At 39.2% G+C, this 22,089-nt stretch overlaps 1 protein-coding gene across 1 annotated transcript in view; it reads right to left on the reverse strand.

The window, feature by feature from the left end:
• The window catches only part of LOC132398108 (ribose-phosphate pyrophosphokinase 1), a 58,208-nt gene that overhangs the window by 13,124 nt on the left and 22,995 nt on the right, over nucleotides 1-22,089 (reverse strand). The window contains exons 2-5 of the mRNA XM_059977081.1: nucleotides 20,828-21,011; nucleotides 17,751-17,849; nucleotides 12,199-12,323; nucleotides 1,833-2,006 (exon numbers count right to left, since the gene is read on the reverse strand). Of these exons, the coding sequence (XP_059833064.1) occupies nucleotides 1,833-2,006; nucleotides 12,199-12,323; nucleotides 17,751-17,849; nucleotides 20,828-21,011 (582 nt within the window). The remainder of the gene's footprint in view (nucleotides 1-1,832; nucleotides 2,007-12,198; nucleotides 12,324-17,750; nucleotides 17,850-20,827; nucleotides 21,012-22,089) is intronic.

The raw sequence follows: 22,089 nt of genomic DNA on the forward strand, positions 1-22,089 counted from the left end.
TGTGGAAGAGATATCCAGATGGTATGTTACCTTTTAGGCACCAGGGTCAAGGATGTCTCTTATTTGGTGAAAGGCATTATCAAGGAAGTTTCTATTAGTATATAGCCAGTGTGTTGAGAAAGGATCTGGAAGTAGTGGTATGCTCCTTGTTTAAGAAGTGAGGGAGACAGAAGAAACAAAATCATAGGCCAACTTCAGTGGGTGGAAAGATCTTGGATTTATTTTTAAGGATGAGGTTTCGGGGTACTTGGAGAAACATGATAAAATAAGCCAAAGTCAGCAAGGTTTCCTTAGGGGAAAATGGAGCTTAACAATTCTTTGAAGAAATAGCAAGCACAACAGACAAAGGAGAGTCAGTGGATGTTGTTTATTTAGATTTTCAGAAGGCTTTTGACAAGGTGCTGCACATATGGTTACATAACAAAATAAGAGCCCATGGTCTTACAGGAAAGGTACTAGAATAGATAGATTGGCTGACTGCCAGGAAACACAGCAGGAATGAGGGGACTTTTTCTGGTTGGCTGCCAGTGACTAGTGGTGCACCACAGGGGTTGGTGTTGGGACTGCTTCTTTTCACATTGTATGTCAATAATTTGGATGAAGGAATTGATGGCTTTGTGGCTAAATTTGCAGATGATACAAAGATAGGTGGAAGGGCAGTTAGTGTTGAGGAAGCAGCGTGTCTGCAGAAAGTCTTAAGACAGATTAGAGGAATGGGAAAAGAACTGTCAGATGGAAAATAATGTAGGAAAGTACATAGCATGCTCTTAGGCAGAAGGAATAAAGTGTGTGGACTATTTTGTCAATGGGGAGAAAACTGAAAAATCAGAGGTGCAAAGGGACTTGGGAGTCCTTGTGCATAATTCCCAAAAGATTAACCTGCAGGTTGAGTCGGTGGTAAGGAAGGCACATGCAATTTTAGCATTCAATTTGCAATAACTAGAATACAAAAGCAAGGTTGTAAAACCTCAACATTACAAGGCATTGGTCACTGCACTGAGTACTGTGAGCAATTCTGAGCCCCTTTATCTAAGAAAGGATGTTCTGACATTGGAGGGAGTAGAGAAAGTTCATGAGAATGATCCCAGGAAAGAAAGCAACAGCATATGAGCAGCATTTCATGGCTCTGAGCATTCACTTGGAGTTTATTTTGGGGGGGGGGGGGGGGGCAGACACAGCAGGGTGGAGAAACTCATTGATTATTTAAAGGTCTGGAAAACATGGATGTGTGACAGTGAGGAAAGCTGAGGACCAGAGGGCAGTCTCAGAATTGAGGGTCATCCGCTTAGAACAGAGATGAGGAAAATTTTCTTTAGCGAGAGAGGTGAGAGGGAGAAATTCTTTGCCACAGATGGCAGTGCAGGCCAAGCCATTGGGTATTTTAAGGTGAAGATTGATAGGTTCTTCTTTAATAAGGATGTCAAAGGTTACGAGGAAAAGGCAGGAGAATAGATTTGAGAGATAATAAATCAGCTACGATGATATGGTGAAAAAGACATGATGGCTCAAAAGGCCTAATTCTGCTCCTCAGTCTTGTGTTGGCATAGGAATGCCATGGGAAGTCGTACTGAAAAGGGTGATCACCAGCGGATGGTCCCCTCCTCCACCCTCTTGTTCTGGCTTCTTTCCCTTTCATTTCTAGTCTTGAAGGGTTTCAGCTCGAAACATCAACTGCTTATTCCTCTGCATAGATGCAGCCTGGCCAGCTGAATTCCTGGGAGCATTCTGTTTGTTGCTCTAAACCTAGCATTTGCAGAATCTCTATGTTTTCCATTTTCTTTATTGGAAGAGTGTTTTATGGTATTTTTGTAATCCATAATTCAGCAACTCACTTGTCTGCAGCATGGCAAATTGTGCCACAGGTGTCTGCCATATCATCAACAAGAATAGCTACTCGATCCTTCACGTCACCAACCAAAACCATTCTGTCAACTTCGTTGGCTTTTTTACGCTCCTTATGAATCAGTGCAAAATCAACATTCAGCCGGTCAGCAATAGATGTAACTCTAAAATTGAAAGGAAAGGAAATTTGTCAGGGATTTCCTTTTCTATGTTGGAACATAAAAACATGTACAAGTGAACAACAATTATAACAATAACCTACCAAGCTTTTGTTTTGCTCTAACTTATTATTCAACTTCATGATTTTAATAATTAGCTGAAAGTCAAAGCTGATGAAATTAGGAATGATTAAAAAAAAATTGCCGGTGAGCCAGGAAGCTGTCTGCCATTCTATTCCATCACTTTAGAATGTACTGGTCTCTCTCAAACATGGAGAATTTATTAATTTTTGCTATAATCCAATGAGCTTTCAAGGTAGACATCTTGCTTTATGGGGCTTTAGCAACTGAAATACCATTAAGTGGAGAGTTGTTTATTTGTTAACTTGATGGTAACTCACTTATAGAGAGGGGAGTAGGTGGTAAGGAATTGCAGAGTTTACTGCAGGGAGAGGGAGCCAATATCAGCAAAGTGAAGAAAGCAGGTTGGAGTAAACTGGGAGAGTAACATCTTCTATGCTCCCACCTTGTGAACATCCTTAATGTATGTTTTCATAACCTCAGATTTTGATTAATACTGTTATACAAATACATGGATTCCTGAAAATGAATAAGGTGGTGAAGGCATATGGCAGACTTCATTCGGACAGGAATTGAGTAGTTGGTAGTTTGCAGGATGTTGGTGAGACCATCCCTCAAATATTATGTGCATTTCTGGTCACCACATGATAGGAAGGACGTGATTAAGTTGGAGAGGGTGCAGAAAATATTTATAAGGACAATTGCTGGTACTGGTAAGCTTGGATCCCAAGGAGAGAATGGCTAGATTGGGACTGTGTTCCCTGGAGCAAAGGGTGGCCTTGTAGAGATTATAATATCCTGATGGGCATAGATAAGGTACGTGAACAATTTTCTTCCCAGGATAGGGGAATCTAAAACTATTTACTTGAATATTACTTGAAACCAAAGAGAACTGCATTTTTTGATTAGTGCAACATTTTCCAGGAATACAACTCCTATATAAGCTAAAGGATACCTATATCCAATAAAGCACATCCCAGCTTGGCAACTCCTGTGGTGAAAGAACGGGCTTGGAATCATTATGTAAAATATAATGGGAATCCAATCCTGGTATTTGTAACTCTTATTAAAAGAGTGAACAATGATAAGAGAATTTCATAAATGGTGGCCGTAATTAAATGCAGATTTGTCAAAGCTAAAGTGAAAAGCAATGTTAATCTAGGTGGTCTTGAAAATGTACTGACATAATCTAGAAAGGCAATGGACTTTGCATTTCTTTCATCTTTGGCCTTAAATTACACACCAAAATTGCACAGAGATCTGCAAAAATTACCATTAACAGAATTGACAACAGTAATGAAAATTACACACATATAGAAAAAAACAGAAACCTCATCCTGACCAAAAGACAGAATATGCATAAGTAAATCCCACACAAATGGATATATAGAAATTATTTAGATATATTATTTTAGGAAGCAAATGGGGAATAGAGAGGGAGGCCCAGAGTTGAAGTACATAGCTTGACAATGCTGATATTGGTTAGCATTGGAACAAAATGTCATTCAATTTCTGAGAAGGATGCAGCAGGTTAAATCCAGAGGTTCTTTGAAAAGTGGGAATACTAGAGAATGCGCCTTCATTGTCATTTCTATTGGATTGAAGATACAGTTCATGGAAAAAAAAAAGGGGGAAGTTAATGCCAGTTAATGGACAGCAGCAATGACAGTTGCAGGGGTGGAGTTTCAAGATGGCGACGTAGACATCTGCCTTTTAGGCGCTCTTCATTTTTTAAGCTATAATCACCCTTTAATCAAATCTTTTTGTACCTAACTACATGGGTTGATATTTACGATTTATTTCTTTTTTAAAATAATACTTGATTTAATTTTTTCAAACTTAAAATGTCTGTACCTAAGAAATCGTCTAAAGACCCTATATCTCTCGATGCAATCTCCAGTCTTCTGGATACTAAACTGGATACTAAACTTGCAAGTCTGGAAAATAAACTTACTGCGAAAATGTCTGAGCTTGAAGATGTCGTTAGATCATTTGATACCAAGCTTCAATTGCTGGCAGCAGATATTGAACGGCATGAAGAAAAGTTTGTGGCTCTTGACAAGATAATTTGTGAAAAAATACGTACAATCGAAACTTTGGAGAAGGTACGATCGACCGCTAAAATAGTGGAGCAGAATAAGTTTAAAAAAACCGATCTTGAAAACCGATCTCGCAGAGAGAACATGCGTATTATTGGATTTCCCGAAAATGTTGAGTCTGGTGACTTAACTGAATATTTCTCTAACTTATTGTGGGAAATTTTTGGCGAGGACGTTTTGCGGGTTAAACCTACTATTGACCGTGCCCACAGAGTTCCGAGATTTTCAGCTGCGAGAGACAAGCCACGAGCTGTGATTGTCCGTCTCCATTATCCTTGGGAGAAAGAGCTTCTAATTTGATTAGCTCGTCAGAAAGGTATGATTTCTCACAAAAACAACAAGTTTCATATTGTGGAGGACTATTCATTCGAGGTGATGAGGGCGAGAATTGCTTTTAAACCGGTGATGACAGAGATTCATTCGATTGGACTTAAACAAGCTTTAAGATATCCAGCGAATTTCAGAATTACGTTGAGTGATGACAGTCAGCGCTTCTTTAATACTCCGGAAGAAGCGAAGAAATTCGTTGAAGAATATCGGTCTTCTAGTACAAGTTGAACTATGTGTTATGTTGAAGAATTTTTGGAGAGAAGATGCCATTCCGCTTTTAGGCTTTAACTTATGAAGCTGCGGTATAGCTTTTTACTTTGGTCTGTAGACCTGTTTTTTTTTATTATCATGATTTACAGATGCTCTTTTAATTTTTCTATAATGTTTTTTTTTAATTAAGTTTTTTTTTCCTCTGGATTAGATATACACATTAAGATTTTGTAATAATGATTTATTTTTTAAGATGTCGTTTCTTTTTCCCATAAGACTTTGCTTTCCGTAAGCGTTTATTTGCCTGTATTTGAGAATGGGACGAATGTCTTGAATTTTTGGACCTTTTTTTTATATATATTGTAGTGGTTATTGAATTCTTTTTAAATCTTATTTTGATGACCTTTCTTTTAAAAAAAAAGATTGGTGAATTTACATTTATATTCTGTAATATGGTCCTTTCAAAATGTCGTTTCTTCTTCCCATAAGTCTCTGGTTTTGAAACGTCATATTCTTATATTTGAATATGGAATCTTTTTTTAAAGGCATATTACACTACTTGAAATTTCAATGGTTATCCTTTTTTTTTATTAATGATTTTTTGCTTTTTTATATTATTTTTTCATTTTGATTGATATATATTCTTTCTTTTTACAACCCTGTAGCGGTGTGCTACACGCAGCGCTAAAATTACGACATAGAGTCGGTAACTGCAGTCGAAGGAAAAAACTTTATTCGAAATCTTCAGCCTCACTTTTAAGCCTCCCTCAACCTGGTGCAGAGGCTCCAAAGCTCTGTGCTCGCAAACCCCCGTAGGCTATCTAATTGTGAATCGGTTCGGATGTGCCAGGAAATGGGTCGCCACTTAAACCCCCCCCAGAACCGGCGATACACCCCCCAATGTCCACAGTCTGGGCCAGAACCTGCTTGGGAGGTCGGCCTCTGCGCCGAGGTGCCGGAAACTCGGCCGGTTGCGCCAGGTCCACATGGGCCGGTTTGAGGCGGTCCACCGTGAAAACCTCCTCTTTCCCCCCAACGTCCAGCACGAACGTGGACCCGTTGTTCCGGAGCACCATAAACGGCCCCTCGTATGGCTGCTGCAGCGGTGGCCGATGCCCGCCCCTTCGTACAAACACAAACTTACAGTTCTGTAAGTCTTTGGGTCCGCCAGGACCCTGGTGAAGTCGTTGTCGGACAGCGTGATGGAGCCGAGGTGAGGGGCTGGCAACTGGGCTGCACCCAGGGAGAACGTCTGAAAGGTCTCGGCGTGTACCAGTCTCTTCCTGGGCAGGTCGACCAGTAGGCTGTGAGCCCGCAAAAAATCCGCACCCAGAAGCGGTTGGGCTACGGCGGCCAGTGTGAAGTCCCACGTGAACTGGCTGGAGCCGAACTGTAGCTGCACCTGACGGGTGCCATAGGTCCTTATTGTGCTGCCATTCACGGCCCTCGGGGGGACCCGGTGCCCTGCTGCGGGTGTCGTAACTCGGAGGTAAAACGCTGATCTCAGCCCCAGTATCAACCAAAAACCAGCGTCCCGACCTTCTAACCCACACATACAGGAGGCTATCCCGATGGCCAGCCGCCGTAGCCATCAGCGGCGGCTGGCCCTGGCGTTTCCCGGGAACTTGCAGGGCGGGCGACAACGGCGGGCTTCTGCGCCCCACCGCTGGTGGTAGAAGCACCAGTGTTCATTGGGCCGGGGGTTGGCGGGCTCTGCGGCCGGGCCTGGACTGGTTTGCTGCTGGGAGCGTGGCTGGGAGATCTGTGCGATGGACGCCCCGCTCACCTTTTTGGCGTTCCACAGCAAGTCCGCCCGTGCTACCACCTTCCGGGGGTCACTGAAATCCGCGTCGGACAGCAGCAGGCGTATGTCCTCGGGCAGCTGCTCCAGGAATGCCTGCTCAAACATGAGGCAGGGTGTGTGTCCGTCGGCGAGACAACATCTCATTCATTAAAGCTGATGGAGGTCTGTCGCCCAAGCCATCCAGGTGCAGTAAATGGGCAGCCCGCTCGCGCCGTGAAAGTCCGAAAGTCCTGAGGAGCAGGGCTTTGAATTCCGTGTACTTGCCGTCTGCCGGGAGCGACTGTACGAACTCCGCGACCTGGGCCGCTGTGTCCTGGTCGAGGGAGCTCACCACGTAGTAGTAGCGGGTGTCTTCTGAGGTGATCTGGCGAACGTGGAATTGGGCTTCGGCTTGCTGGAACCATAGGTTCGGGCGCTGTGTACAGAAACCCGGCAGTTTCAACAAAACCACATGAACAGAGGCGGTGTCGGTCATTTCTGGTCCAAAAATCGTTTGGACTGTCGGGGTCACCAATTGTAGCAGTGTGCTACATGCAGCGCTAAAATTACGACACGGAGTCGGTAACTGCAGTCGAAGGAAAAAACTTTATTCGAAATCTTCAGCCTCACTTTTAAGCCTCCCTCAACCCGTGGCGCAGAGGCTCCAAAGCTCTGTGCTCGCAAACCCCCGTAGGCTATCTAATTGTGAGTCGGTTCGGATGTGCCAAGAAATGGGTCGCCACAACCCTGTATTTATATCTGGGTGTTATATAGTTTCTCTTTTCTTTCTTTTCATGAAGTTGCCATCTTGAAATGGGGGTAATATTAGTATTAGTTTGTGCGCCTGCCGCTTGGCTCTTTTTCGAGGGGTTGGGGGAGGGGGTAGGGATCTTTTTTCACGCTTTTGCTTTTTATTTTTTTGCTTTTAGTTTATGGGCCGACTTTAAATTATTAATATTGTTGAGGTGTCATGTTCTCTGGTTGCTCCTGAATCATTTTTCCTTCTTCCTGAATTATGGGTTATGTGTCTTTTTAACCTTTTATGATATACTCAACTAATATTGGCATGATGGATAAGTCTATTAACTTTATCTCTTGGAATACTAATGGTTTAAATCATCCGATTAAACGTAAAAAAATATTTAAAGTATTCCATAGACTAAACACTAATATTATTTTTGCACAGGAGACCCATATTAGGAGGGAGGATAATCAACTTTTTTTAGGTTCTGGAAGGGTCAACAATTTCACTCGAATTGTACCGCCAAAATTAGGGGTGTGTCTATTTTTATAGACCCCTCAATTATTTCTGATCCACAGGGCAGATTTTTGTTGATAACTGGTTCACTTTTTAATCGAAAAGTGGTTCTAGTTAATATTTATGCTCCAAACTTTGACTGCCCTGAATTTTTTTAAATGTTTATTTACTTCCCTTCCTAATCTAAATGAATACATATTGATAATGGGTGGAGATTTCAATTGTTGTCTGAATCCTTTGATGGATAGATCTAAACCTATCCGAATTCTTCCGAATAGATCAGCCTTACTTATTAATTCTTTTATGGTTGATTCGGGAATTACTGAAATATGGCGGTTTTTGAACCCTAAAGATAAAAGAATTTTCATTTTTTTCACATGTATATCACAGTTATTCTAGAATTGATTATTTCCTTATTGATCATCGTTTATTAATGGATGTTACTGATTGTAAATATGATTCTATTACTATTTCAGATCATGCCCCTTTGAAGTTATCTATCAAGATTTCGGACTTTTCCAATAATACTAGATCTTGGAGACTTAACGCTACTTTGCTTCAAGACCTAGAATTTATCACCTACATAAAACTGCAAATTGACTTGTTTTTCTCAACAAACTATACTGAAGAGATTGACAGAGGAATACTTTGGGACTCTTTTAAGGCTTTATCCATGGACAAATTATCTCATATTCCGTTGGTAAAAGAAAACAAAGATATTTAGATATTGCTTTATTAGTGGATAAAATTAAAGAAATTTGTAAGATTTATTCCGTGACTCCTACCAAAGAACTTTATAAGAAGAGAGTTGAGCTTCAAATGGAGCATAGCTTATTATCTTCTTCAATTGAGAATCAATTAATTAGGACCAGGGCTCAATTTTATATCCATAGTGATCGAACTGGTAAACTGTTAGCTAATCAATTAAAAGCTATTTCGACTAAGCGACAAATTATTAAAATTCGTAAACAAGACGGTAATCATAAAGAAATACTGATCATAAAGAAATCAATAACACTTTTCAAGATTTTTTATAAATCTTTATATCAATCAGAATTTGATGGCGATCTGTCCATGATGGATAATTTTTTTTAACAATTTGAATATTCCCAAACTGACAGATGAAGATCGTAGCTTGTTCGATGCTCATATCTCTATGGCCGAAATAGGAGAGGCTATTTCATTAATGAATTCAGGGAAAGCTCCTGGTCCTGATGGTTATATTATAGAATTTTTAAAAACTTTTTCTTCTTCGCTTTCCCCTTGGTTATGTGAAATCTTTTATGATGCATTTGCTAAGAAGAGATTACCTCAATCTTTTTATGAAGCTACTATCTCTCTAATTCTTAAAAAGGATAAGGATCCTACTTTATGTGCATCTTATCGCCCTATATCACTATTAAATGTAGACTCTTAAGATTCTTACAAAAATTTTAGCCATTAGGTTAGAAAAGGTACTATCACAGATTATTTCAGAAGACCAAACTGGTTTTATTAGGAATCGGTATTCCTTTTTTAATGTCAGAAAATTGATTAATATAATTTATACTTCATCACCCATAATCCCAGAATGTGTTATTTCATTAGATGCTGAAAAAGTTTTTGATAGAGTTGAATGGACATACTTAAACGCTTTGAGATATTTTAATTTTAGTCCTAATTTTATATCATGGATCAAACTAATATATTATAAACCTGTTGCTTCTGTTCTTACAAATAATTACAGATCCTCTTTTTTTCAATTATCTCGTGGTACGAGACAAGGTTGTCCCTTAAGTCCTTTATTATTTAATATCGCATTAGAACCTTTAGCCATTGCTATTCGTGAATCTCCTAATATTTTTGTAATGAGAAGTTATACAAGTTATCACTTTATGCTGATGACTTGTTGTTATATATTTCTGATCCTGACAGGTCTATTCCCACTATTTTATCCTTGTTGGCTCAATTTGGTAGTTTTTCTGGTTATAAACTAAACTTGGATAAGAGTGATTTATTCCCTTTAAACGCGCAAACTTTATTGAATGATAGGATACCATTTAAAGTTGTTACTGATAACTTTATCTATTTAGGTATAAAAATTACCAAGAAATATAAAGATTTATTTAGACTGAATTTTTTACCTGTGCTCCATCAAATTCAACAACTTACTACAAGATGGTCTCCCCTATCCTTATCATTAGTTGGTCGGATTAATGCTATTAAAATGATGATTTTACCGAAATTTTTATATTTATTTCAAGCTTTACCAATTTTTATTCTTAAATCTTTTTTTGATAACATCGATTCAAAAATTTCCTCATTTGTGTGGCAAAATAAAAACCCCAGGTTAAGTAAAAGGCAATTACAAAAATCTAAAAAAGATGGTGGTTTAGCTTTACCTAACTTTAGATTTTACTATTGGGCCAATAATATTCGTAACCTAATATATTGGAAATTAGATTTGGATTCACTATTGTGCCCACAGTGGGTAAATTTAGAATGCAATGAGGTACAAGGATATTCCCTATTCTCTGTTCTTGGTTCTTCTCTTCCTACTGATTTAGTTAAATTCAATAAACAGATATCTAATCCTGTTGTCAAACATACATTACGAATTTGGTTTCAATTTCCTAAGTTTTTTACTCTGAAAAACTTTGTTCTTGATAGCCCTATCTTACTTAATTTTTTTTTCAAACCTTCTTTGACAGATCAAGCTTTTAGCATATGGAAAAGGAAAGGTATAAAATGTTTTCGTGATTTTTTTTTGAAGGTAGTTTGATGTCTTTCGACCAACTTTCCAACAAATTTAAGTTACCTAAATCTAATTTTTTTTAGATATTTACAAATCAGAAATTTTTTACATAAAGTTCTACCATCTTTCCCCAATTCAACTTCAATGGATTTCTCAGATTTGATTTTTACCTTAAATCCTTGTCAGAAGGGATTAGTGGCTTTTATTTATAATATGATTATGAAGATACAACCAGAAATATCAGGTAGAATTAAACAAGAATGGGAAAAAGAACTTCAATATATCAACAAAAAAATGGGAAAAAATTTTACAAATGGTTAATTCTTCTTCTATATGTGCTAAACATGCTTTAATACAATTTAAAATTGTACATAGAGCTCATATGTCTAAAGATAAGCTTGCTCGATTCTATTCTCATATTAACCCTCAATGTGACAGATGTCATTCAGATGTGGCTTCATTGACCCATATGTTTTGGTCATGTCCCACTTTACATAACTATTGGAAGGACATATTTGCTACCATTTCCTCAACTTGGAATATCGATTTACAACCTCATTTTATTACTGCAATTTTTGGTATACCAAATGAGGATGGTAATCAGTTTTCCTCTTCAATTCAATAGATGAATGATTGCTTTTGTAACATTAATGGCCAGAAGGTCTATATTACAAAATTGGAAAGAAGTAAATCCTCCTACCACGTTTCAGTGGTTCTCTCAAACTATTTCTTATCTGAGCTTGGAAAAAATTAGAAGCACTATTTTTGACTCATCAATTAAATTTGAAGAAACTTGGGGACCGTTCATTCGACATTTTCATATGAATTAATTTGACTTCTTCCAGACCTTCTCTCTGCTTATTCTTGTTCAGGTATGGAGTTCCGGAGTTTTTGACACTATCGTATACATATAAACTGTTATTATTGCCCATGTTAGTTTAGTTTAGTTTTTTTTTCTATATATATTTTTTCTTGTATTTTTAATTTTTTTTTCTTTTGATGATTATTTTTATTTTTTTCATATATAATTATTATAGACTTGATTGATTAATATACTATTTTTTGTTGTTGATAATTAATAGGATATTATTATCTTATTATTAATGTAATCTCATCTATTGCACATAACCTATTCACTATTATGCTATGTTTTCTTTATATATGAAATTCAATAAAAAGATTGAAAAAGAAAGAAAGACAGTTGCAAACCAACCAATTTAAAAAGAAACACATCTGACTTAACTGGAAGCCACAGAAGGGTTTACAATATCCTCCAGTAACACAACTTTTATCAAAAACTCAGGAATTTGGAAGATACTGAAACATTGAGTATCTAGCAGAAAAAGTGTACTCCTCAAAATAATTACAAGGCTAAATTTGAAAAGGTTGTATGAATTCCTTTCTACAGGAAATAAGCTGCACAATTTAATTTAATACAAAATTCGACTCAAAACACTAATTCATAAAATGAAGCCACATCACATTGCAGAACATGACTGTAGGTAGTTTGCAGTACAACTGTAGTTGTTATAGCAAAGATTCATTCTACTAATATACCAAATGCCAAAAAAGAATTGAAACAAGGTTGGCTTACAGTAACTCTCCTGATTTCAAATAGGAGCATTTCCACAACGGAAAGTGAATTAGGTTAGGTATAAAACTACTGATCAGAAAATACGTATATTGTAAGTTGAATCACTCACCTCTTTGCTCCACCAGCATCAGGAGATACAATGATACTGTTTTTCCACTCTAGGATGTTTTCCCTAATCCACTTAAGTACTGCTGGCTCAGCATACAAGTTATCTACTGGAATATCAAAGAAACCCTATGGGAGAACAAGAAGAATCAAGAAGAAATGAAGTAACGCACACGGACATCTAAGGGCAGACTGAACTAGCAAACAAGCAGTATTGTTTAGAGTAACTTTGCAGGTTGTGTTTCTGTGCTCTGCAGTATTAGTAATTTAAAAAACCCAATGGTAATTTTTTTTTGGCTAATCAGAGCTCATTTTGTCTCATAATACTACTGTAAGCATTGAAATGCTACAGATAGGTTTAGCAAGTGGAACACGAAGGGGAAGTTACAATCACCGATCAAAGATAGAAAAACTACAGTACAACACATACCCTTCCGCCCACATTGCTGTGCCAAACATGTACTTACTTTAGAAATTACCTCGGGTCACCCACAGCCCTCTATTTTTCTAAGCTCCACGTACCTATCCAGGAGTCTCTTAAAAGACCCTATCACATTAGCCTCCACCACCATCGGGGGAGGCTCATTCCATGCGCTCACCATTCTCTGTGTAAAATACTTATCCATCATCTCCTCTGTACCTACTTCCAAGCACCTTAAAACTGTGCCCTCTCATGACAGCCATTTCAGATCTAGGAAAAAGCCTGACTATCCACAGAATTAATGCCTCATCATCTCATACACCTCTATCAGGTCACCTCTCATCCTCCGCCGTTCCAATGAGAAAAGGCCAAGTTCATTCAACCTATTCTTGTAAGCCATGCTTCCCAATCCAGGCAACATCCTTGTAAATCCCCTTTCTATAGTTTCCACATCCTTCCTGTAGTGAGGTGACTAGAACTGAGCACAGCCCTCCAAGTGGGTCTGACCAGGGTCCTATATAACTGTAACATTACCTTAGCTCTTAAACTCAGTCCCACTGTTGATGAAGGACAATGCACTGTGTGCCTTCCTAACCACAGAGTCAACCTACGCAGCAGCTTTGAGTGTCCTATGGACTCAGACCAAGATCCCTCTAATCCTCCACACTGCCAAGTGTCTTACCATTAATACTATATTCTGCCATCATGTTTGACCTATCAAAATGAACCACCTCACACTTATCTGGGTTGAACTCCATCTGCCACTTCTCAGCCTAGTTTTGCATCCTATCAATGTCCCGCTGTAACCTCTGTCAGCCCTCCACGCTATCCACAACTCCCCCAACCTTTGTGTCATCAGCAAATTTACTAACCCATCCCTCCACTTCCTCATCCAGGTCATATATAAAAATCATGAAGAGAAGGGGTCCCAGAACAGATCCCTGAGGCACACCAGTGGTCACCAACCTTCATGCAGAACATGACCCATCTACAACCACTCTCTGCCTTCTGTGGGCAAGCCAATTCTGGATCCTTGGATCCCATGCCTCCTTACTTTCTCAATAAGCCTTGCATGGGTACCTTGTCAACTGCTTTGCTGAAATCCATATACACTACATTTACTGCTCTTCCTTCATCAACGTGTTTAGTCACATCCTCAAAAAAATTAAATCAGGCTCATAAGGCACGACCTGCCTTTCACAAAGCCACACTGACAATTAAATCATATTATGCCTCTCCAAATTTTCATAAATCCTGCCTCTCAGGATCATTTCCATTAACTTACCAACCACTGAAGTAAGACTCACTGGTCTATAATTTCCTGGGCTATCTCTACTGTCTTTCTTGAATAACAGAACAACATCTGCACCCCTCCAATCCTCTGGAACATCCCCCTTCCTCCTTGATGATGCAAAGATCATCACCAGAGACTCAGCAATCTCCTCCCTTGCCTCCCACAGTAACCTGGGGTACATCTCGTCCAGTCCTGGAAACTTATCCAACTTGATGCTTTCTAAAAGCTCCAGCACATCCTCTTTCTTATTATCTATATATTCAAGCTTTTCAATCCGCTGCACATCATCCCTACAATCGCCAAGATCCTTTTCCATAGTGAAAACTAACGCAAAGTACTCATTAAGTACCTCAGTTATCTCCTCTGGTTCCATACACACTTTTCCACTGTCACACTTGCTTGGTCCTATTTTTTCACATCTTATCCTCTTGCATTTCACATGCTTGTAGAACGCCTTGGGGTTTTCTTTAATCCTGCTCGCCAAGGCCTTCTCATGGTCCCTTCTGGCTCTCCTAATTTCATTCTTAAGCTCCTTCCTGCTAGCCTTAAAATCTTCTAGATCTCTTTCATTACCTAGTTTTTGAACCACTTGTGAGCTTTTCTTCTTCTAGATTATCAAAAGCCTTTGTACACCATGGTTCCTGTACCCTACCATCCTTTGTGTCACACTGGAACATATCTATGCAAAACGCTACACAAATATCCCCCGAACATTTGCCACATTTCTGCTGCACATTTCCTTGAGAACATCTGTTCCCAATTTATGCTTCCAAGTTCCTGCCTGATAGCTTCATATTTCCCCTTACTCCAGTTAAATACTTTCCTATCTGTCTGTTTCTATCCCTCTTTAATGCTATGGTAAAAGAGATAGAATTGTGATCACTATCTCCAAAATGCTCTTTTGGAGAGACCGGATACCTGAACAGGTTCACTTCCCAATACCAGATCAAGTACAGCCTCTCTTCCTGAAGGCTTATCTACATATTGTGTCAGGAAACCTTCCTGAACACACTTAACAAGGTCCTCCCCATCTAAACCCCTTGTTCTAGGAAGATACCAATCAATATTTGGGAAATTAAAATCTCCCCACCACAGCAACCCTGTTGTTATTACACCTTTCCAGAATCTGTCTTCCTATCTGCTCCTCAATGTTCCTGTTATTATTCGGTGGTCTACAAAGAAAAGACCCTGTTCCTAACTTCTACCCAGAGACTCAGTAAACAATCCCTCCATGACTTCCTCCTTTTCTGCAGCCGTGACATTATCGCTGATCAGCAGTGCCACACCCCCACCTCTTTTGCCTCCCTCCCTGTCCTTTTTGAAACATCTAAAGCCTGCCACTCTAAGTAACCATTTCTGCCTGAGCCATCCAAGTCTCTGTAATGGCCACCACATCATAGCTCTAAGTACTGATCCACACTCAATGCTCATGAGCTTTGTTTATGAAGCTTCTTGCATTAAAATAGACACATCTCAAAACCATGGGTCTCAATGTATCCCTTCTCTATCACCTGCCTGTTCTCTCTCTTGCACTATCACCAAACTTTCTTTGTATGTGAGCCAACCGCCCAATCCTCCACCTCTTCGATTCTGTTTCCACCCCCCAGCAATGCTAGTTTAAACTCTCCCCAATAGACTTAGCAAACCTCTCTACCAAGATATTGGTCCCCCTCGGTTCAAGTGTAACCCGGCCTTTTTGTACAGGTCACGCCTACCCCAAAAGAGATCCCAATGATCCAGAAATGTGAATCGTTGCCCCTTGCTCCAATCTCTCAGCCACGGATTTATCCTCCACCTCATTCTATTCCTATACTCACTGTCGCATGGCACAGGCAGTAATCTTGAGATTACCACCTTTGAGGTCCTGCTTCTCAACTTCCTTCCTAACTCCCTGTAGTCTGTTTTCAGGACCTTCCCCTTTTTCCTATTTATGTCATTGGTACCAATATGAACCACAACTACTAGCTGTTCACCTTCCCACTTCAGGATATCGTGGACATGATCAGAAACATCCTGGACCTTGGCATCTGGGAGGCAAACTACCAGTTGTGTTTCTTTGCTGCATCCACAGAATCGCCTGTCTGACCCCCTAACTATAGAGTCCCCTATTACTGCTACCTTCATCCTTTCTCTGTCCTTCTGTGCCAGAGGCTCAGTACTGTTGTCTATCCCAGGTAGGCTATCTCCCCATCAGTACTCTAACAGGAGCACTTATTGACAGCTACAGCAGTACTCTCTAGCATCTGATTCCTGCCCTTCCATCTCCTGGCTGTTACCCACTTATCTGTCTCCCGAGGTCACAGTGTGACTACTTGCCTATATAGCTCCTCTCTATCACCTTCTCACTCTCCCTGACCAGATGAAAGTCATCAAGCTGCATCTCCAGTTCCCTAACCCGGTCTCTAAGGGGCTGCAGCTCGACACACCTGGGGCAGATGTTGCCACATCAAGTTAACCTCGACTCCTTTCTCCCCACCAATTGGCCTAACCTAAAAAGGAACAGCATATAAATGAAAGTCAAGCCCTAGCAGAGTGACCCTCTTGGAGAGACTATTTTGAGAAGAGTTGTTTTTAAGTGAAAGAGCTGTGCTTGAGGTCAAAGTGAAGAGGCTTCAGCGAGGAGACTGAGTAGTGACACGATACAATAAGGGTAAGGTCTGTCCTTTTCTTTCAGCCTGGTACTAACTTAGTGAGATAGAAATGGCAATTACTGGTATGCTCTCCAAAATGTTGGAGATCAGAGAGAAGTCAGCTGTCCATGGTGATTACATCTGTTGAACATGTGTCCAGCTTCAGCCCCTCTCACACCACATGGATTGAATGGAACAGCAGTTATACTCATTGAGGAACACACAGGAATCAGAGTGGTCAGGGAGGTCGTGCTGCAAATTCATGTAAGGCAGATGAACTTGGAGCATGAATCCGCACGTCAGAGCTATTACAGAAACCTGGTTGAGAGATGGACAGGACTGGCAGCTCAAAGTTTCAGGGTACAATGCTTCTGGCGTGGCAGAAGTAGAGACAAAAGAGAGGGAGTTGCACCATTAACTTGGGTTAATGCAGTACTTAGTACTTACTACTTAGAAAGGATACGCGGAATGAGTTGCCAGAGGAGATAAAGTCAGAAAATTAACAAGATTGAAGAGATATTTGGACTGGGACCTGAATGAACACGAGTAGCAGGTGGAATTAATGCAGTCAAATGAGATTAATAAAAAACATGATGGTGGAATTGGGTGTAGTTGGCCAAAACGAGACAAGCTCAGAGAATTGTCCAAGTGCTTTAATTACTTAGTGAAACACCAAGGAGTAGGCCCATCCAGCCATGCTGTCCCAGCAACCTGATTGGTGTAATGTACATAATTCACAACCGCTGACATCGAATTGGGGATTCACTTTAAGAGGCTAGCCTGATGTGATGACATAATTACGTAAAGGGCTTCTACCACTCCGTGTTCAGTTTTTTGGTGTTCAATAAATGAGTTGTACAGTTCTTTTCTTAAACATAAAATGTTTCACTGTTTTATTTGTGAAAACCTACAAACCCTAGCCTAATCACCGTAAATTTACAATGACCTACCCAGTACATTTTTGGATTATGGGAGGAAGTCTGAGCACCAGGGGAAAACTCACACATACTCCTTACAGATAAGACTGGAATTAAACTCCGAACTCTACTGTTCCCAAGCGTAATAATGTTGAGCTCACTGCTTTGCTATCGTGGCCTTCAGTAACTATTAAAAACTGATTAAGTTTAAAAAACTGGCTGCAATGCAACTATACCTTATAACACCAACAACTTCTCAGATAATCAGTTTTCTTCCAATCAAGCCTGGCATACCTGTATTTGAGAGGCATGAAGATCCATTGTGATGATGTGATCTGCTCCAGCCACAGACAGCATGTTGGCGACCAATTTTGCAGATATAGGCGCACGACTCTTTAAAAATAAAATAACTTAGTATTAAAAAAATTAAGCACAAAATAGAAATTTGTTTTAAGTATCCCTTTAGATTTTACTTCCCAGAGAATAATTCATTAAGCAGTAGCTTGAGATGACATGACATTCAATTGTGCCACCAAATGGTAATCCATTTACAACTGATGAGCCTTCAGCACATCCTTTGGTTGCGTTCACTGTTATTTTGATGTATTTGTAAATATGAATATGATTAATTTTTAAACTAAAATTGCTGAAACAGAAGCCACCTACTACCCTCTGCAATTATCATGATCAACCAATCCATCTTTCTCCAATGCCTCCCCTCCCTCAGAGCCCAGTAGGTCAGGATGTTTGGATTAAATCCTATCTCATTATTGCCTTAATAATATCACATTTGACACTATTTACCGACTGGTGGCGTAGTGGCATCAATACCAGACTTTGAAGCAAAGGCTCCTGAGTTCAAATCCAGCCGGCTCCCTTGCACGCTTTCCATCCGTGCTGGGTTGAGCGTCGAGCTAGCAACTCGGCCTCATAAAAACAAGATAGCCTGCTAAAAATATGCCGTCACGTCGGCATCCCTTTGACTCCACTCTTCTTGACACTATTTGCAAAGTTAATTCAGGAGTCCCTGAAAAGGAGACATCCTTGGACTTGGCCCTTCTACAGAGGAACAGAAGCCTTGGGTTCCACACCACCTGGTTCAGGAACAGTTATTACCCTACAACCAATAGGCTCCTGAACCTGCACAGATAACTTCATTAACTGCTACCCTGAACTGTTTCTATGATCTTTAAAAGGACTTCTTACAACATACTTTTAGGACTATTTTTATTTGCAGTTTGTCTTCTTTTGCACATTGGTTGCTTGTCAGTCTTTATAGTTTTTCCACAATTCTATTGTATTTCTTTCTTCCTTAGAAAAAGAAAATGCATCTCAAAATTGTAGTATATGGTAACATATGTACTTTGATAGTAAACTTTCTTTGAACATGCTGCCTTTGCCAGTTTTCCATATATATCCCACTAGCATCTACCGTCACATTAAGCACAAATTCCTGTAGTTTCAATCTGTTTGTACAACGCAGATATAAATTTTCTATATTGGATGACTGAATTGTGCCTGGTTTCCACCACAAGTTGATTCTATTTTTCTCTGCCAATCTAGTGTAATTCAGTGTTGAAAATGTTTTGTCATCCAGTACCTCTTTACTGAAGTCTGGACCCACACCACTGGCCATGAAAATAACTACACACTTCTAACTTCTAAATTGCATGCTTCACCCCTTCTGGTCAAATAGCCGTACTCATTATCTCATTCTTCCAATCTTTACCTTGGTATGGTCGTATCTCCCCATGAACCCTGGTTCCTGCACCTTAAATACATCAAGTTCTGGTTATGAATCATATCTATTCTTGCTGATCATCTTCCCCTCAATAGCTCCATTTACAACTTCATGGTCAATCCTAGACATCACATCAGACTTCCGTCACACATTCTGTTCACCAGGTCTTTAGCTTTCTCTCTAAATCTCCTCTCAAACTACCCACTCCTCTACTGTGCAGCCTAGGTTGGTCTTAGATTAGCTATTAGGGGTGTAATTAGCTTGTTTTCATTGATGAAATATTAACCATAATGTAATATAAACGGTCAAGATATTGCAGCTAATGATTTATTTTAATAAATACAAAGGATGTTGAAACAGAATTTTTAACTTAAAAGCTTCAACTGATTTTTGGAACTCTTTTTGGAACCTATCTGTTTGTGCCCTGATGTCCAGGTTAGATTTCCTGAGGGAACAAATTAAACATAGCCAGCTAACAGGGATGCAACATGTTCTATAAAAGAGAAACTTTGATGTTTCTAGCTAATTGGATGACTCCATGAAGTTAGTGCCATCGATCAGGCTAAAATTTTAAAATTAATAAACGGGTCATTTGGATAAAGTGGAACGCAATGGAAGACCACAAATGTATGACCTAATTATGGAGGAATCAGATACAGAGTTCATTTGTATAGAAACAAGAGACTGCGGATGCTGGAATTTGCAGCAAAAGTAATTTGCTGGAGAAACTCCTCAGGACAAGGTGAGAACTATGGTATTGCGGATACTTCAGGTCAAGACCCTACATAAGGATTTTCTCTCCAGTTACCGATGATGTCTTTCACACCACAGATGATGCTTGATCTACTGAGTTCCACCAGCAGATTGATTTGTGTAACCAATTCACTGACAGGATAACATTCAGTAGTGGTGATGGACAAAGGGTATTTGTTAACCATTTAAAATATGCAATTTTGTTTGTGCATGAAGGGTACATACAAATCAGATGGACAGGTGACCAAGCTCTTTGAAGTAAACTTGCACGGACACATTGAGTAGATGAAAAATCAGAAAAAGTTACTACTTGACTAGAGAGTTGTGGATCTATGGAATGCTTTGCCTCAGAAGGAAGTGGAGGCCAATTCTCTAGATGCTTTCAAGAAAGAGTTAGATAGAGCTCTTAAAAGATAACGGAGTCAAGGGATATGGGGAGAAGGCAGGAGCGGGGTACTGACTGTGGATGATCAGCCGAATGGCCTACTCCTGCACCTATTGTCTATTATCTATTGACAAACCAATCAATGTACATGAGCAAATTAATTGTGGTGCAAGTTCATATTATGACAAAATCAGTAACCGCATTTTCCTTGTGAAGTAACTCAATCATTCCACTCATTATTCTTTTTGATAACTTGACCTTTGAGGTATGTTACTTAACAACCACACTCAATTCCCCACTTCCATTAAAAATCTTTTTTCCAAGCTAATCATATGAAATGGCATCCACTTTTGATTGGTATTGCCAGTGAAGCCTCATCAAAGAAAATTAAAATATAGTACTGCACTCTCCATCAATTTTGTCAATATTAATGTATTTAGACGTGGATTGATAGGAACTTAAATTCAGAGAAAAACATCAAATCAATCCTACCTTGTCTTTCTTGTCCTGCCTTGCATATGGGAAGCAGGGGATTACTGCGGTGACGCGACAGGCTGAGGCAATCTTACAGGCATTGATCATGATGAGTAACTCCATGAGATTGTCATTGATTTCTCCACAACCACTTTGTACAATATAAACATCTTCACCTCGAACACTCTCACCAATCTCCACACTTCAGAGGCAGGGAAGTGAGAAAGAGGAAGGAAAAGAAAATCATGAATTTTTGCTTATGTGGAGATCAGCAATCACACAATAAGCAGTGACCTTAGTGACTCTGTACAGCATTGTTAAAATGGGGATGAAAAGGAAAGGATGGGTTGAGGAGTAATAAACAAAAATCAAGTAATACTTATTAATTTGGAAGATTTGGGTTCTTCAGTCCAAGGAAACACCCCAAAAATAAGTGAACTTGTTCTCAAGGTCACTTTTCTCTGAACTTCTGCCCTTGATACATTCCTAGCAATAACATTTCTGAAGCATACCAGCAGTATTGTAATTCCCTCTCTGCAGCCACTTTTTAAAAATAAATTAAATCCCTTTTTTTGCTAACTGGCTAATTATCTCACAAAGAAAGAAGTTTTATAAAAAAAACCCTGATCTCTCCACAACCACTTTATACCCTGTTAACATCTCACTAATCCCCATTCAAGGGTTGTACACAAGACAATGGAAATACTGGGGAGGATTTTGAAAAATGTTGATCAGTCAATAACAAACTATTCAAAGAACAGTTTGAGAGTGATGTTACATGAAAGGGATAGGGTTGGGGTGGCTTCTAAGGTCAATCTCTCTTTTCAATCTTTTTATTAATATCAACATAGTGAGATTGATACATAATTATTGGGATTACAAAATTAAAATGAGCATAAAAGGATACATAAACAAAAAGTACAATATAGTTAAGCCTTTCCAAATCATATATGATATGAATATAATATGAACAAGACAAAAAAAGACAAACTAGGTATATCAATACGAAAAAGCAGAAAAAGAAGAAAAAAATTACCCCAGAAAACAAGAACTAATCTAACAAACTAACCACTAACTAAAAAAAAGAAAAAAAAAACATGGACTGTTTATAGTATCTAAGAAAAGACAGTCATCAGTGTCATCAACTAGATCCTCTCTCTCTATATATATAAAATCAGAACCAGTAAAAAATAGGATTGGAACAGGGTCAAATTAATGTGGAAAATATTGAATAAATGGTCTCCAAGTCTTTTCAAATTTAATAGAAGGGTCATATATGA

Source organism: Hypanus sabinus, chromosome 8, assembly GCF_030144855.1.
Source record: "Hypanus sabinus isolate sHypSab1 chromosome 8, sHypSab1.hap1, whole genome shotgun sequence".
Classification (NCBI taxonomy): domain Eukaryota; kingdom Metazoa; phylum Chordata; class Chondrichthyes; order Myliobatiformes; family Dasyatidae; genus Hypanus; species Hypanus sabinus.